The sequence below is a fragment of the Schistocerca gregaria genome, chromosome 6 (genome assembly GCF_023897955.1).
Source record: "Schistocerca gregaria isolate iqSchGreg1 chromosome 6, iqSchGreg1.2, whole genome shotgun sequence".
Taxonomy (NCBI): Eukaryota; Metazoa; Arthropoda; class Insecta; order Orthoptera; family Acrididae; genus Schistocerca; species Schistocerca gregaria.
Genome location: NC_064925.1, coordinates 50870955 through 50887039, shown reverse-complemented (window position 1 = coordinate 50887039; position 16085 = coordinate 50870955). Strand labels below are relative to the sequence as shown.

The 16085-nt window shown below is 44.0% G+C and overlaps 1 protein-coding gene across 7 annotated transcripts in view; it reads right to left on the bottom strand.

The window, feature by feature from the left end:
- The window catches only part of LOC126278449 (gastrula zinc finger protein XlCGF17.1), a 110001-nt gene that overhangs the window by 33154 nt on the left and 60762 nt on the right, over positions 1–16085 (bottom strand). For all 7 annotated transcript variants that reach the window (XM_049978567.1, XM_049978565.1, XM_049978570.1 and 4 more), the window contains one exon: positions 11853–11924. In XM_049978567.1, the coding sequence (XP_049834524.1) occupies positions 11853–11924 (72 nt within the window). The remainder of the gene's footprint in view (positions 1–11852; positions 11925–16085) is intronic.

The window sequence follows — 16085 nt, the reverse complement described above, 5'->3', positions numbered from 1 at the left end:
AAGCATGCCGACACCCTATAACACATTATGGGCGTTAAAATCTCCCTAGAGTAGGAAAGGTTTAGGAAGTTGATCTATTCGTGCAGCCAAGACATTCAGGGGTACTGCACCATCTGGAAGAAGAAATACATTGCAGACAGTTATTTCCTGTGTCGTCCTTATCCTGACAGCAACAGCTTCAAGAGGGGTTTGAAGGGGGCCCAGGTTCACTATAACTGAGTTCAGGACACAGGTGCAAACTCCACCCGACACTCTATTATAGTCGCTATGGTTCCTGTAATATCCCTTATAGCCACAGAGGGCAGGGGTCAGCATTGCTGGGAACCAGGTTTCCTGGAGGGCAATGCAGAAAGCAGATGCAAAGCTTACGAGATACTGTAGCTCAGCCAGGTGGTGGAAAACATGGCTGCAATTCCACTGGAACGTGATCATGAGACTGGGAAGGCATGAAACATTCAATGAGGCAGTCTATGCCCCAGTGCCACTTGCTGCCACCAGGTGAGTACCTGTGTGATCGACATCCATTGTGTCTGAGGGTTCAGCGAGCTCTAGGTCCTCAGCAGATGCCAGAATCTCCACCTAATCCTCAGACACAGAGTTTGTAGGTAGTGGTGGTGCGGGTGCCACAGCAATGTCTTGGTTTTTGGGGGCTTTTTTTTTAGGCTTCTCTTGCTGCTCCTTAGGTTTGTCCGGCTGGGAGAGCTTCTCTGATTCAGCCTCAGGGACTGAGGAGGACCGTGAAGCCCTACAACCAGCTAACTGTGGTTGCTTCAGCCAGTGGCGGGTGTCAGCTTTGTCACTGGTAAGAACCAGGGATCCTTTCCTGGTGAGAGGAGCCAAGGAAGACTTATACTTCTCCGCCTGAGAAGTGGGGACATATGTCCCATATGGTTGGGGAGGGGGGGGGGGGGGGGAGTTGCTCCTGAAGTAGGTTGTGCAGGAGCAACAGGGAGAGAAATGCCCCCCACCATCAAGGTGGCAGGTGGAGTCTGAGGGCTCCGAGAGCCAACTGTACTCGGTGTAACAGAAGATGGTAGAACTGTTGTGTAGCGGTGGCGTAGGTTGATGTCATATGCACAGGATGTAGCCTCTCATTTTCTCTTAGCCTCGGTGTATGTCAGTCGGTCCAGGGTCTGGTATCTTGTATTCCATTATTTTTTTTCTTCTGGAGAATCGTGCAGTCTGGCAAGCAAGGCGAATGGTGCTCTCCACAGCTGACACAGATGGTAGGTGGGGCACAGGGAGTATTGGAATGTGAAGGATGTCCACAACCCCAACAGGTGACGCAGGAAGTACAGTGGGAAGACATATAGCTGAACTTCCAGCACTTAAAGCACTGCATCGTAGGAGGGATATATGGCTTTAAGTCACAGTGGGAGACCATCACCTTGACCTTCTCGGGTTATGTGTCACCCTTGAAGGCCAAGATGAAGGCACATTGGCTACCTGATTATCCCTCGGTCCCCGGCGAATGTGCCGGATGAAATGGACACATCGACGCTCTAAACAGGCACGTAGCTCTCAGACTGCAAAAGAAGGCTGCTGTGAAATATGATACCCAGGACCATATTAAAGCTCTCATGGAGCATGATGGAAACAGAAACATCCCTCAGCTTGCCACAGGCAAGTAGTCCCGAGACTGCGCAAAGGAAGCTGTTTTGATCAAGAGCGCCCGTGACTGCATTTTGGACAAGCCCTCCAACTTCCCAACTTGTCCTCTACATGCTCCACAAAAAACTGAGGTTTCATTGACAATAAAGATTCCCCATCAACTATCTTACATATGAGGTGTCAGGGTGAATAAGCTTCACTGACATCCTTAGCCTGGCATTCCTCCCATGGTGTGGCCGGGAGGAGGAAGGAGGAAGGAGGAAGGAGGAGGGGGGAGGGGGAGAGTGGAGGCGAATGATTTGGGGTCATATTTATTAGCACTGAAGTCAGATCTTGACTGCTTAGAGACTGCTGGTGTTTGACCACCAGCATGAGATGACGTACTATGCTCCATGGCGTGTCATCCACCCTGATGCCACCCACTCCGACCAGGGGCCCTCCCCATGGGCGCCACCCAGCCGCAGCAAAGGCCATTGCCGGAAGTCCTGATGCCCCAGGGTGACGGGCGTCTACTGCTTGGCATATGTGGGGAGTTAATGGCACAGGCATCAGCACAGCAAGCTCTGTGTGGTCAGTGGCTACAACCAACAGGGTACAAGGTAGCCCCACCACAACGGACTGGCTACTGTGCTGGATATCAGGTGCAAACGAGCTAGTAAGTCCATTATTGTCAACAGTGCAGAAAGCGATATTTCACAGAGGATGGAGGAAAACGCTCGCAGAAGGGTGACCAAACCACAGCTGGAGAATGAGCAGAAATGCAGACCCACGTCGAAGGATGTGAGAGGTCTCAGCGCATGATGGACACTATGCGACATGTACGACACCCCTCCCCAATTAGCTCCCCTATGGGGACCATCACACAAAGGCTGAAACGTGTGAAACTCCCTTTATTCACCCCTTACGACAGGCAGGAATAAGAATGAGATTTTCACTCTGCAGCGGAGTGTGCGCTGATATGAAACTTCCTGGCAGATTAAAACTGTGTGCCCGACCGAGACTCGAACTCGGGATCTTTGCCTTTCGCGGGCAAGTGCTCTACAATCTGAGCTACCAAAGCACGACTCACGCCCGGTACTCACAGCTCTACTTCTGCCAGTATCTGTCTCCTACCTTCCAAACTCCTGCGAAAGGAGAGCTTCTGTAAAGTTTGGAAACACAAACACACACACACACACACACACACACAAAATTCAAACCTTCGCAACCCACGGCTGCTTCATCAGGAAAGAGGGAAGGAGAGGGAAAGACTAAAGGATGTGGGTTTTAAGGGAGAGGGTAAGGAGTCATTCCAATCCCGGGAGTGGAAAGACTTACCTTAGGGGGGAAAAAGGGACAGGATATATACTCGCGCGCACCCCCCCCCCCCCCCCCCCCACACACACACACCCATCTGCACATATACAGACAGAAGCAGACATATGTAAAGGCCTTTACATACATTCCAATGGGCAAGAACTGCCCTCACGCCATAGTGCAAGAAATCTGTAGCCAAAACCAGTGATTTGTTTGGATCAAAAGTAGCTCCTTTGTTGTCATCAGTAAACAGCCGCCTAGGGGGATAAGGTAAACGGCAAATCCCCTTGCTTGGTCAATTCGCAGCTGACGTTACCTATACATCAGTAACTCGGCCTACCTTTACTGTTGTTCAGGATGCTAGTGCAGCAAACATTTTCTGGCTTGGTGCCTCTCATGCCTCTGGCTTTTCAGTCACGGACTCCATACAACTGATACCTGCCAATGTCCTTCAATTCTCTGTGCTCTGAATTTCAGGATATTTTTATAGAAGACCTAGTATGTGCCACAGACTTTGAAGCCCACATAACCTTGATGTAGTCAGCTTATCCAAGACTTCTTTTTGTTCTTGGTAGATTCCACAGCAATCTGTTCCAAATCCAAGACAGAGCTGGACTGGCTCACATCTCTAGGGGCTGTGGTTTCAGTTTGCTCTATTGAATGGGCGACACCCCCTGCTATCATAAAATCCCTCTGGTAAATGTTGACTTTGCTGTGATTTTAAAGTCACCAGGAATTCACAGTCTTTGGTTGGCACATACCCAATGCCACATCCGGAAGAGCTGTTCACATACTTACCAGGGGTCAGTTCTTCTCCACCGTACCATCAGTTACCCTTCGATGACGAGTGCAAGCATATCATGATTCTTACTGCACCTTATGGTGTGTGTCAGTACCAAAGGTTAATGTTTGGCACGGCAAGTGCCCCTGCAAATTTTTCAACACTATAAGGAGCACGTCACGTTCACTATTCTGCACTGTTTCACCTACCTGGATGACGTTACCGCATGTAATACAAGTGACCCCCTGCACAATCTCCGAGTCCTCCGTGAAATAATTTGAGCTGTGGGTCTGCATTGTGATCTATGGAAGACTAAACTTTTTCAACCCTCTCAAGTACCTGAACCACAGCAAGGTGTTCAAACACTAGCGAGTCTTATCACTGTACGAATTGCAGGCTTTCTTGGGTAAAATTGCCTATTATGACCAATTCGGTCCCGGAGCATCCATCATTGCGCACACTTTCTACCTCTTTCTCCACAAGGGTGCTTCCTCTGTCCGACCTTCAGTGTGCAATCAGGCCTTTTCCATGCTGAAGGACTATCTCAGGTCAGTGCCATATATAGCTACTTTTGATCCAAACAAATCACTAGTTTTGGCTACAGATGTCTTGCACTATGGCGTGAGGGCAGTTCTTGGCCATTGGAATGCAGACGGCTCAGAGCAACCACTGGAATTTGCATCCAAAACTGTCAGTCCAGAACATGTCCACACTCAGGTTGAGGCGGCAGCTCTGGCGGACACCGAATTTCATGTGCTCTTGTATTGTATCAAAATCTAACTCGTTACTGACCACAAGCCATTGGTAGATTCATTCAGTTATTTACCTTTTGATGTCCGGATGTCTTTCACGACGTCATCTGCCACCATACAAGCGTTATCCGCTATCTTTTGCATTGAAGGTCTTCCACAGACTATTGTTTCTGACAATGGCCCACAATTCATGTCCGCATAATTTCAGTCATTCTGCAAGGCCAATGGTATCCAACATCTGACGTCCACGCTTTTTTCGTCACAGTCAAACGGTGCCGCTGAACGATTGGTCAGGACTCTCAAGTCACAGATGTTGAAGTTGAAAGAGTTGCATTCTCGGGAGGATGCATTATTGCTCTTTTTGTCCTCATATTGCTCTCAGCCCCGAGATGGTCGCTCACTGGCTGAGTTGTTCCACGGTCATCATCATCAAACCTTGATGTCTTTGCTACATCTGCCGCATCAGGTTCCTGTGCAGCGGCAGACATCTGCTTTTGCTCCAGGCGATGTTGTCTACTATCGCCACTATCGAGGTTCACGGCGTTGGCTCGAAGGGCGCATTCTTCGCTGCCTCAGCAGCGCTATGTATCTGGTTTTGGGGGCCTCTGGTAAGGTGCGTCGGCATCTCAATCAGCTGCGCCTCTGCCGTCGCACGGGATCTGCCACTCGCCATCTGTTTCAGCGACGGTGCCACCCGGTCAGCACCCCGGGGACCCATCTACTGGCTCGCCTCAGCCCCAGGTGTTACCGACGCTGCCTTCCATTTTGCCCCATGGCGACGCGCTGCCGCCAATGCCGCCGCCGCCTGTTCTCCCGCCGGCGACACCCGCAGTGGACGCGTCGCTGCAACCGCCGGGCGCCTCCCTGGGTCACGTGCCGCCGATCGCTTCCCGTCACCAGTTGTCCTCCAACATGGAACTCTTGCCCGCTCCGGACCATATGTCGTCTTCGGCCGTCGGGTGCCCCGGCCCGATAGAGGTTGACCCTTCGGCCCTCCTGTCTCTCTACAGGCGCATACACCTCATGTTGGCGTGCACCCTGAAGCAGGTTTTCAGGCGTTTCCTAGCTTCCCGCAGTCCGAATGGCAGGGTGCAGGTTGCACAGCCTCGCCTGTTGTTAGGCTCCCCACCTCGTCGCACACGTCAACATGGGGTCCTCCCCACAGCGGGCGGAAGCCTTATGCCACAACCGTACGCCGATTTGCGGGGGAGGAATGTGGTGTCACCACCAGACACCACACTTGCTAGCTGGTAGCCTTTAAATCGGCCGTGGTTCGGTAGTATATGTCATACCTGCGTGTCGCCACTAACAGTGATTGCAGACTGAGCGCCGCCACACGGCAGGTCTAGAGAGACTTCCTAGCACTCGCCCCAGTTGTACAGCCGACTTTGCTAGAGATGGTTCACTGCCTACTTATGTTCTCATTTGCCAAGAAGATAGTTTAGCATAGCCTTCAGCAACGTCATTTGCTACGACCTAGCAAGGCGCCATTATCAGTTACTATTGATATTGTGAAATATGTACCATCAAGAGCGACGTTCATCATTAATGGATTAAAGTTAAGTATTCCATCAGCTATGTCCGTTTTTCTAAATTCTAATTTCCTTGTCCTGTTCCAGACCCTACGCCAGCCTGCGTGAGCTAAATCACGTGCCAACATTATTTAGATGATCGTCCAACTTTAAGTTATTCATAATTGTAATCACTAAGTATTTAGTTGAATTGATAGCCTTTAGATTTGTGTGATTTATCACAAATACAAACTTGGCAGATTAGTCTTAGTTCTAATGCTTTCATTACTTAGAGTGAATTGCCACTTTTTGCACCATACAGATGTATTGTGTAAACCACTTTACAATTGGTTTGATCATATGATGAATTTACAAGACAATGACAGCTCAATGGCAAACAATCTTAGCGGACTGTTCAGATTGTCTCCTAAATTGTTTACGTAGATCAGGAATAACAACAGAGCGCCTGTACCTCTTCCTTGGGGAATGCCAGATATTACATCTGTTTCACTCGATAACTTTATCAGTCACTATTAACTGTGAGCTTTCTGACAGGAAATTATGAATCCAGTCACACAACTAAGACACCACTCTATAGGAACACAATTTGAATAGCAGTCGCTTGTGATGAATGCTGTCAAAAGGTTTCTGGAAATCAAAAAAATATGGAATCAATTTGACATTCCCTGCCACTAGTGCTCATTACTTCATGAGAATAAAAAGCTACCTGTGTTTCATAAGAAAGATGTTTTGTGAATCCATGTTTGCTGTTTGTCAATAAACTGTTTTCTTTGAGGTAATTCAAAATGTTTAAGCACAGTATATGTTCCAAAATCCTACAGCAAATCGACATTAGTGATATGTGTCTGTAATAAATGAGTCATATTTTCTTACTTTGGTTGTGGTGTGACGTGTACAATTTTCCAATCTTCCTTTGATGAGCGAGCAGTTGCATGTAATTGTTAAGTACAGAGCTATTGTATCAGCATGCACTGAAAGGAATCTGACTGGGATACAATCTGGATCGGATGCCTTGCCTTTATTAAGTCATTTAAGCTGCTTCACTAGAACAAGGATGTCTACTTTTAAGTTATTCATATTTGCAGTTGTTCTTGATGCGAATTCTGGAATATTCACTTCATCTTCTTTGCTGAAGGAATTTCAGAAAACTGTATTTAGTATCTCTGCTTTAGTGTCTGTGGTCATGTGTGCAAGAGTTGCATTTGTGCAAGTGTATATGTTTCTGTTGTCTATTTCCGACAAAGGCCTTGTTGGCTGAAGTCTCACTAGCTGACAGTCTTTCTGTTGTGCGTACCTGTGACTTAGCGTCTCTGTAATATGGTGAGTAGCAACTATTCTTTTCATAATATTGATACATAGCAGCCATACGGGGAGGCACTGCACAGGTGCGACAAGAGTTACTGGCCCTGACACCATTAATTAAACCACTCCGTTTTCCAGAACACATTGAACATAACAGCAGTAAATCCACCAACGATGTCTGTAGAAACTTATTATAAAGGGAGAACACAATGAGAAAGTTGCACAAAGACTTTTATGTATATTATGAGCAGCATGGTAGCCCAGGAAGTAGTCTATCAGGATCTCTCTTGTGGTCTTCAGTCCTGAGACTGGTTTGATGCAGCTCTCCATGCTAATCTATCCTGTGCAAGATCCTTCATCTCCCAGTACCTACTGCAACCTACATCCTTCTGAATCTGCTTAGTGTATTCATCTCTTGGACTCCCTCTACGATTTTTACCCTCCACGCTACCATCCAATGGTAAATTTGTGATCCCTTGATGCCTCAGGACATGTCCTACCAGCCGATGCCTTCTTCTAGTCAAGTTGTGCCACAAACTTCTCTTCTCCCCAATCCTGTTCAATACTTCCTCATTAGTTATGTGATCTACCCATCTAATCTTCAGCATTCTTCTGTAGCACCACATTTCGAAAGCTTCTATTCTTTTCCTGTGCAAACTATTTATCGTCCATGTTTCACTTCCATACATGGCTACACTTCATACAAATACTTTCAGGAAAGACTTCCTGACACTTAAATCTATACTCGATGTTAACAAATTTTTCTTCTTCAGAAACGCTTTCCTTGCCACTGCTTATTAAACTGATTGATCGGTAATTTTCACATCTGTCAACACCTGCTTTCTTTGGGACTGGAATTATTATTTTCTTCTTGAAGTCTGAGGGTATTTTGCCTGTCTTGTACATCTTGCTCATCAGATGGAAGAGTTTTGTCAGGACTGGCTCACCCAAGGCCGTTAGTAGTTCTAATGGAATGTTGTCTACTCCCGGGGCCTTGTTTCGACTCAGGTCTTTCAGTGCTCTGTCAAACTCTTCACGCAGTATCGTATCTCCCATTTCATCTTCATCTACATCCTCTTCTATTTCCATAATATTGTCCTCAAGTACATCGCCCTTGTATAGACCCTCTATATACTCATTCCACCTTTAAGCTTTCCCTTCTTTGCTTAAAACTGGGTTTCCATCTGAGCTCTTGATATTCATACAAGTAGTTCTCTTTTCTCCAAAGGTCTCTTTAATTTGCCTGTAGGCAGTATCTATCTTACCCCTAGTGAGATAAGCCTCTACATCCTTACATTTGTCCTCTAGCCGTCCCTGCTTAGCCATTTTGCACTTCCTGTCGATCTCACTTTTGAGACGTTTGTATTCCTTTTTGCCTGCTTCATTTACTGCATTTTTATATTTTCTTCTTTCATCAATTAAATTCAACATTTCTTCTGTTACCCAAGGATTTCTACAAGCCCTCGTCTTTTTACCTACTTAATCCTCTGCTGCCTTCACTACTTCATCCCTCAGAGCTACCCATTCTTCTTCTACTGTATTTCTTTCCCCCATTCCTGTCAATTGTTCCCTTATGCTCTCCCTGAAACACTGTACAACCTCTGGTTCAGTCAGTTTATCCAGGTCCCATCTCCGTAAATTCCCACCTTTTTGCAATTTCTTCAGTTTTAATCTACAGTTCATAACCAATAGATTGTGGTCAGAGTCCACATCTGCCCCTGGAAATGTCTTACAATTTAAAACCTGGTTCCTAAATCTCTGTCTTACCATTATATAATCTATCTCATACCTTTTAGTATCTTCGGGATTCTTCCATGTATACAACCTTCTTTTATGATTCTTGAACCAAGTGTTAGCTATGATTAAGTTGTGCTCTGTGCAAAATTCTATCAGGCGGCTTCCTCTTTCATTTCTTATCCCCAATCCATATCCACCTACTAGGTTTCCTTCTCTCCCTTTTCCTACACTCGAATTCCAGTCACCCATGACTTAAATTTTCATCTCCCTTCACTATCTGAATAATTTCTTTTATTTCATCTACATTTCTTCAATTTCTTCGTCATCTGCAGAGCTAGTTGGCATATAAACTTTTACTACTGTAGTAGGCATGGGCTTTGTATCTATCTTGGCCACAATAATACGTTCAGTATGCTGTTTGTAGTAGCTTACCCGCATTCCTATTTTCCTATTCATTATTAAACCTGCTCCTGCATTACCCCTATTTGATTTTGTGTTTATAACCCTGGAGTCACCTGACCAGAAGTCTTGTTCCTCCTGCCACCGGACTTCACTAATTCCCACTATATCTAACTTTAATCTATCCATTTCCCTTTTTAAATTTTCTATCTTACCTGCCCGATTAAGGGATCTGACATTCCACGCTCCGATCCGTGGAACGCCAGTTTTCTTTCTCCTGATAACGACGTCCTCTTGACTAGTCCCCGCTCGAAGATCCGAATGGGGGACTATTTTACCTCCGGAATATTTTACCCAAGAGGACACCATCATCATTTAACCATACAGTAAAGCTGAATGCCCTCGGGAAAAATTACGGCTGTAGTTTCCCCTTGCTTTCAGCCGTTCGCAGTACCAACACGGCAAGGCCGTTTTGGTTATTGTCACAAGGCCAGGTCAGTCAATCATCCAGACTGTTGCCCCTGCAACTACTGAAAAGGCTGCTGCCCCTCTTCAGGAACCACACGTTTGTCTGGCCTCTCCACAGATACCCCTCCGTTGTGGTTGCAGCTACGGTACGGCTATCTGTATCATTGAGGCACGCAAGCCTCCCCACCAACGGCAAGGTCCATGGTTCATGGGGGGCTATCAGGACACAGAGGGGAAAAGCATATTATGGGCACAAGAGAGTAGCTGGAAAGTGACTGACAGAGGAAGTAGATTCGTGGTATCTGAGAGGCCCGTGACGAGAGGCCACTGGAATACGCACAGTGCCTGCAGCCTGTCAGCCACTACTACGAGTTGTACTAAGTAACTGCTGTGAGCTCTGCTGCTGCTGGGCCGATACCTACAGATCTCTGCCATACCAACCCCAATGCTGGCAGCCAGCATGCTGCCACCACCTCCACAGAATCATTTACCACCACTGGAGTCCAACCAGCAGTTTAGAGTCTAGAGCTGGGCAGCACCGCATGCTGGCCAACATCACCTGCAGCCCATGCCATGTCACGGCTGAGCCACGTGCAGACACTGTGCCACTGCTGGTGGCAGTGTGCCAGATCTACATTATACTGTGTAAGCAGCTCACCTCTCTGCACTCAGAGACCATCACTATGCATGCCACTCAGTGCCAGAATATTATGTGAAGAAGAAAATACACTACAATGCCTGCAATAGCTGGATGGGAAAGTTAAGGACTTTCTCAGCAGCTGTGGATGCAGCAGCGAAAAATATAGGGAGGCTACTGATTTAATCAAACATTCTTAATACGGAGGATAGTTATGGTCTCACTGCCAGTAATTCCAGCCCAGTGGGCCATTTGTGTTCACCAGCCAGCACCACCACACCCAAGGCTTAGTAGTGAAAACAGTGGCCATGACGGAAATACCATGCAACCTTAATGCTTCCTGTGGTAAAACATAACCCTGTGGACACTAGCAGCTGATTTGCTATAGCCTATCATACAGCTGCGCCCTCCTTAACAATCTCTCTTCAAACTGTCCAGTGACATCACAAATATGTGATACTGATGGCTACCAGATAACCAAAATAGATAGTATATAGGGAAAGACATTCACTAGTATCCAGTAGTTAACCACTCCGAAGAGGATTACAGAAAGCCAGCTGAAACCTTGGCATTTTAGTTGCTTTTGCATTTTACAATGACACGGCATAATACACATTTTATTCAAAATGACATTTCGCCACAGAAACCTACAAACATATAAATTAAAAGAGATTCACGTCCATGGTGGAGTCACGCTGAATTATTAAATAAATGACTATGTTTACATCGACTGCTGCTATGGCTGCAGCTTCCCCGTAATTCACGTGTCTCCCAAACCACCTACAGAGTCTACATCACCCCAAAAGGTCTCTGGCATATCCTAAAAACCAAGAACTGTTCAAGTTTCACAGTGGTTTCTCTGCAGCTACCACCTTCCTGTCACAGTGCAAATGACAGTTCAGCTGAAACCGATTTTTATTGGCAGCACCATCAACTATTAAGGAGAAAATGTATTGGGAGAGTGTGAAAACTCCAAGATCCTTAGGAGGCCTCTGCATGTTGTGTTATCTACTTCACACACACTATTCTTACACTTCATATTTGGAGAACAGAATGCTTTATTTACTTTATGGGTACTAATGCAGAAGACAATTGCAAGTGCAAATACGCAAAAATATGCCAACAGCCCTGCCTTTTAGTCTACACAATGAGAGTGTTCTAAGAGAGAATCATTCTGAAGTGACAAAAATGTGGTGCTACTGTAATACCAGTTACATTCAAGAACAGGCCAACAGGCTGCAATGCGTTTGAAAATAGAAATATCTGGTATATACTTACACGAGTTGCCATTTTAAATACATATATTGTACAAACTGACATACATGTGTATAACTCACCTCAGATGCAACTGGTTTGACTTCGTAGTCTTCTTCAGGTTGCTCCTCCTTCACGCACACAAATTCAAAGGGCTGTAACAGAAGAGAAGTGGCAGTTTAGAGGGGGAAAGAGCAGCTGTTAATTAAACAAGCAGTACAAAAACCAGACAAGAATTGTAAATCATTAAAGATTCACTTTAGATACAAAACAGGGAAACTGAAAATGCTTTATAAAAGAGAAAAAGTGTTCTATCTTATGATGTGATTTGGAGAAAGTGGAACCACTATTAAAAATTCTGCAAATTGCACAGGAAAGGAAAATAATGACTTCTTCGACATAACGAGTATGAAGCACACTTCCACAACGGGAATTCATTAACCTTGGTGGATATTGTGGGAATCTCCAATAGTCCATTCCCCAATTATGGTACTATGTGCACAGGTTGCAACACCAGAAAATGGCAGCAAAACACAACAGACCTGCACAGGACTGACACTTGATGCAAGAACTGGCAGCTTACTCACACTAAAAATATAATGTATCGAAAGTACGTAGTTGGAGACAATTAGTAGTGTTTCATTACCATTTATAATGGAATGACTGTATGGTATTACTAGCCAAGAAGACAAGTCTGGAGTTGTTCAGTTGCCTGGTGCATGTGTTTCTATTTGATCCCACTTCAACAACTTCCACATGTGGATGGAGAGGAGAATATATAAAAGATAAAAAAAGTTCTTCCAACTGACAGAAGTTTACATCCAAACGTTTAACAAGAAGCTTGTATCAATAGCAAATATTCAAATAACAGTAAATAGAGACTAGTTCTTGCAGGAAATAAAATACATGTGAAATGCTGGGACTATTTATAATACTGACAAATTAGTGTAGAGCAAGAACATTCCAGCAAATTCACATGGCAGAAATAAAAAATAACTTCAGTCACCAAAAAAATTGGTACAGGTCTTTACAGAGGAACTGTGCACCAGTGTAATGGCTGGAAGTGTTGAAATGAAACATCATTCCACTTCTGGAAAGACGATTACAATATGCCACATTCGGAATAAACAGGAGTTTGTCCACAATGCTGGTTTGTTTTTCCCCCAGGCAGAAGATGGTACCAAAAATCATTGAGAGACAAATGCAAAGCTCTATTAAGGGTGGTTCAAGAAAATTATGAAAAATTACCTACATAGAGCTATGACTGTGACTGATAACACTTTGTATCAGACAATGAAACAGAAGAACGGTTCTATTGTTGAACGGCTTTACAATGAATTTACAAAAGCAGTTCCCATATCAAACACCAGCAACTCATTAGTAGAGCAAACTGTGTTCAGTAGATAAAGGACTCAAAATTCTGTGCTTGCTAATCGCATACTGTCAATTCCACATCATATAACCTTATATGTAAATTGAAGGTAGAGAGGCGAGTAAGGGAATGGAAAGAGGAGGGGAGAAGTCACTGCTGTCAGCTCCATTGGGACATTATGCAGAATCGACAGCAACATGTGAAAATGTGTACCAGACTGGGATTTGAACCCATGATCTCCTGCTTACTAGGCAGGTGTGCTAACCACTGCGTCATCTGGGACAAAGTGTTATCGCAACTGCACAGACTATCTTGGCACTCCTCACGGCCGGTCTACACTACCACACTACCATCGGACATGTCCGAAAGAACAGACACCACACATTCATATAAATCAGATAACCTGTTTGGGATGTGTCAAAAACATGGTCACAATAGAATACAAGACATTTAATGCAACTGGCACACTATACCTTTGCTGCTCCATTTTGCAAAGACTTCCAAAAACTAAGAGCACTAGTTCTGTGAATTAGGGAGCAAACTTGATAACACACAAGCAGTTCTTGGATGTGGTAATAGGGTCATTGCTAACTCATGCGAATAACTGCAATATTAGTTTCATGTCAAGATAATAGTAAACGCAACTGAGGGATTTTCTAAAATCACCATTCTTTCCTACAACTTTTATTCCATCTAGTTACTGCATTTAGTAAGTTGACTTTTTATTTACTGGTGCTAATGGGCATATTCACCAAGGGTGGATAGCACATTTTTCACTCTCTACTGTAGGATTGTCAATCATTATGATGGCAGCAGGACAGTGCTGTAGCAGCTGCAACTTTACACGGATTGATGCCAATAACCAATTTGTTTACAAAGTTGCACATCACAAATATGAAAATTGTTAATAAGGAATGATTTGTAATGCTACCAACTAAAGTTAAAGGAATATAGCATCTTTAATTTCACCAAAACAGATACGAGAATAGGCCCAATCAAAGTGTATTCATATAATATTCCTGCAAGAAAATGACAAAGTAGAAATCATCAAAAACAAGCCAGTAAATAGGGAATTTAAGTCCTTAAGACTATCAACAGGAAATTGTTCACGAAAAAATGGTCTGGTTTTCCAGTTCTTCAAAGATGGTATTCCCTAAAAAAATGCCCAAAAAGCATGCTTTTTATAAATACTACTTTGTCACCTTATTTGCTGCCTGCTCTGGGCAGTCTCCCCCCCCCCCCCCCCCCCCAAATACATACTGCAACTGTACAATCACTGGAAGCTATCACTACTGACACACATATGATGTGCAGACCTGACTCTGCCTGACAAATTGTGGTAGCTGCTGTTCTACTCGTCAACACAGTACTTGCAAACGATCGCTACAGCTGCTAAATTGGAATTTACTATCAACACTAAATACAACTTTGTGCAACTCATCCTCCCAACTGTATCTCTCATTTATACTACTGGTGGCTGGTTGCAAAGTGGAGAGGTACCAAGAGGAACTGCTATGCACACCACCCTCAATCTCAATCTCATAGTCCATCTTTATGATAATATTCATTTTTGTCTTAGCTGACATTTTGGATGCTATTGTGTGATCAGTGAGATGTTGCTGCAGGTACAAATCTGTACCTATTGCCATCCAGAACCAGCAAGAGCACATGTACCACTTTTCAACTGTCAATACATATATGCACACACTGATACATAACTGACATCAACATGGGCAATTTGGTAGCTTTCCACTGGCGGATAATACAAGCTGATGGAAACTCGGTCAAGCTCACAAACTGTACTAATCAGTGTCAGCTTGGCACAACTTGGCAGCTCTTACTTAATGTTATGGGTATCATATTCTGTGGGTTTTGTGGAGAGGTGTTTCTGGGATGTGGAAAGAAGAGAAGGATGTAGAATACAATGTAATACAATGAAAAACCTTAAATTTACCAATGCTCATAAATATAGGGTACTAATATAAATAATATTGTAACTCAAAGCATTAATTTTAAGGGTTCTGTGAAGGTATTCACTACTAGAGCAGAAAGAATTATTCAACAAAGTTTTCCAATTCAGCCAAACTCCACGCCACTCTCAACATATTCAACATGCACTGGCACACATGAGTACCCAGTACCTGACTTCTTTCTCCACAAATGTGAAGCTTTTGAAGTCTTTGTAGAGTTTACTTAAGGTCCTCGTGATGTATTCGAGGTATGTTTCTTGAGAAAAGAGAAATAATGGTAACAACAAAGAATACCGGTAAATGTGTGTATTGTGAAAATTGTCAAAATACCATATGTTTCGGTGGCATGTCTTTCAAATAACATTAGATATAAATCTTGCAAAGTACTTCTGTATCTATAGAATATTATCTCTTTTTTTTAAAAAAAAAAAAAAAAAAAAAAAAAAAAAAAAACAGTTCTAAAAGCCATCTGTTAGTAAAGATAGATGGAATTTTTAAATATCCTACAGCTGTAACCTTGCTTACTGAACATTTATTTGAACTAAGAAGTCTAATATTATCCATCTTAAGGACTGTAAGTTAATCATCATCATTCTTTGGCATGCAACACCCAAGTATAAGGAATGTTATCCACGGAGTCACACTCACATCATCTGGCTGTCTGCATTTCCTACACACAGACACACACACACACACACACACACACACACACAAACACACACACACACACACACACACACACACACACACACACACTTAAAAAGCATACAACAATTGTCATAAAATAAAATAATACATACATGACTTCTATGTCTTACTTTAAAATTGACAACACTTGATACTCTGTTTTGCTTCATCATGCTACCACTCATTCACTGCATTAACACTGATCGCATCTGCATAATGCCACACCAACTGCCTTCCCATACACTGACTTGCTCCATAAACATCAAGTATACAGCACCAACTGGCTG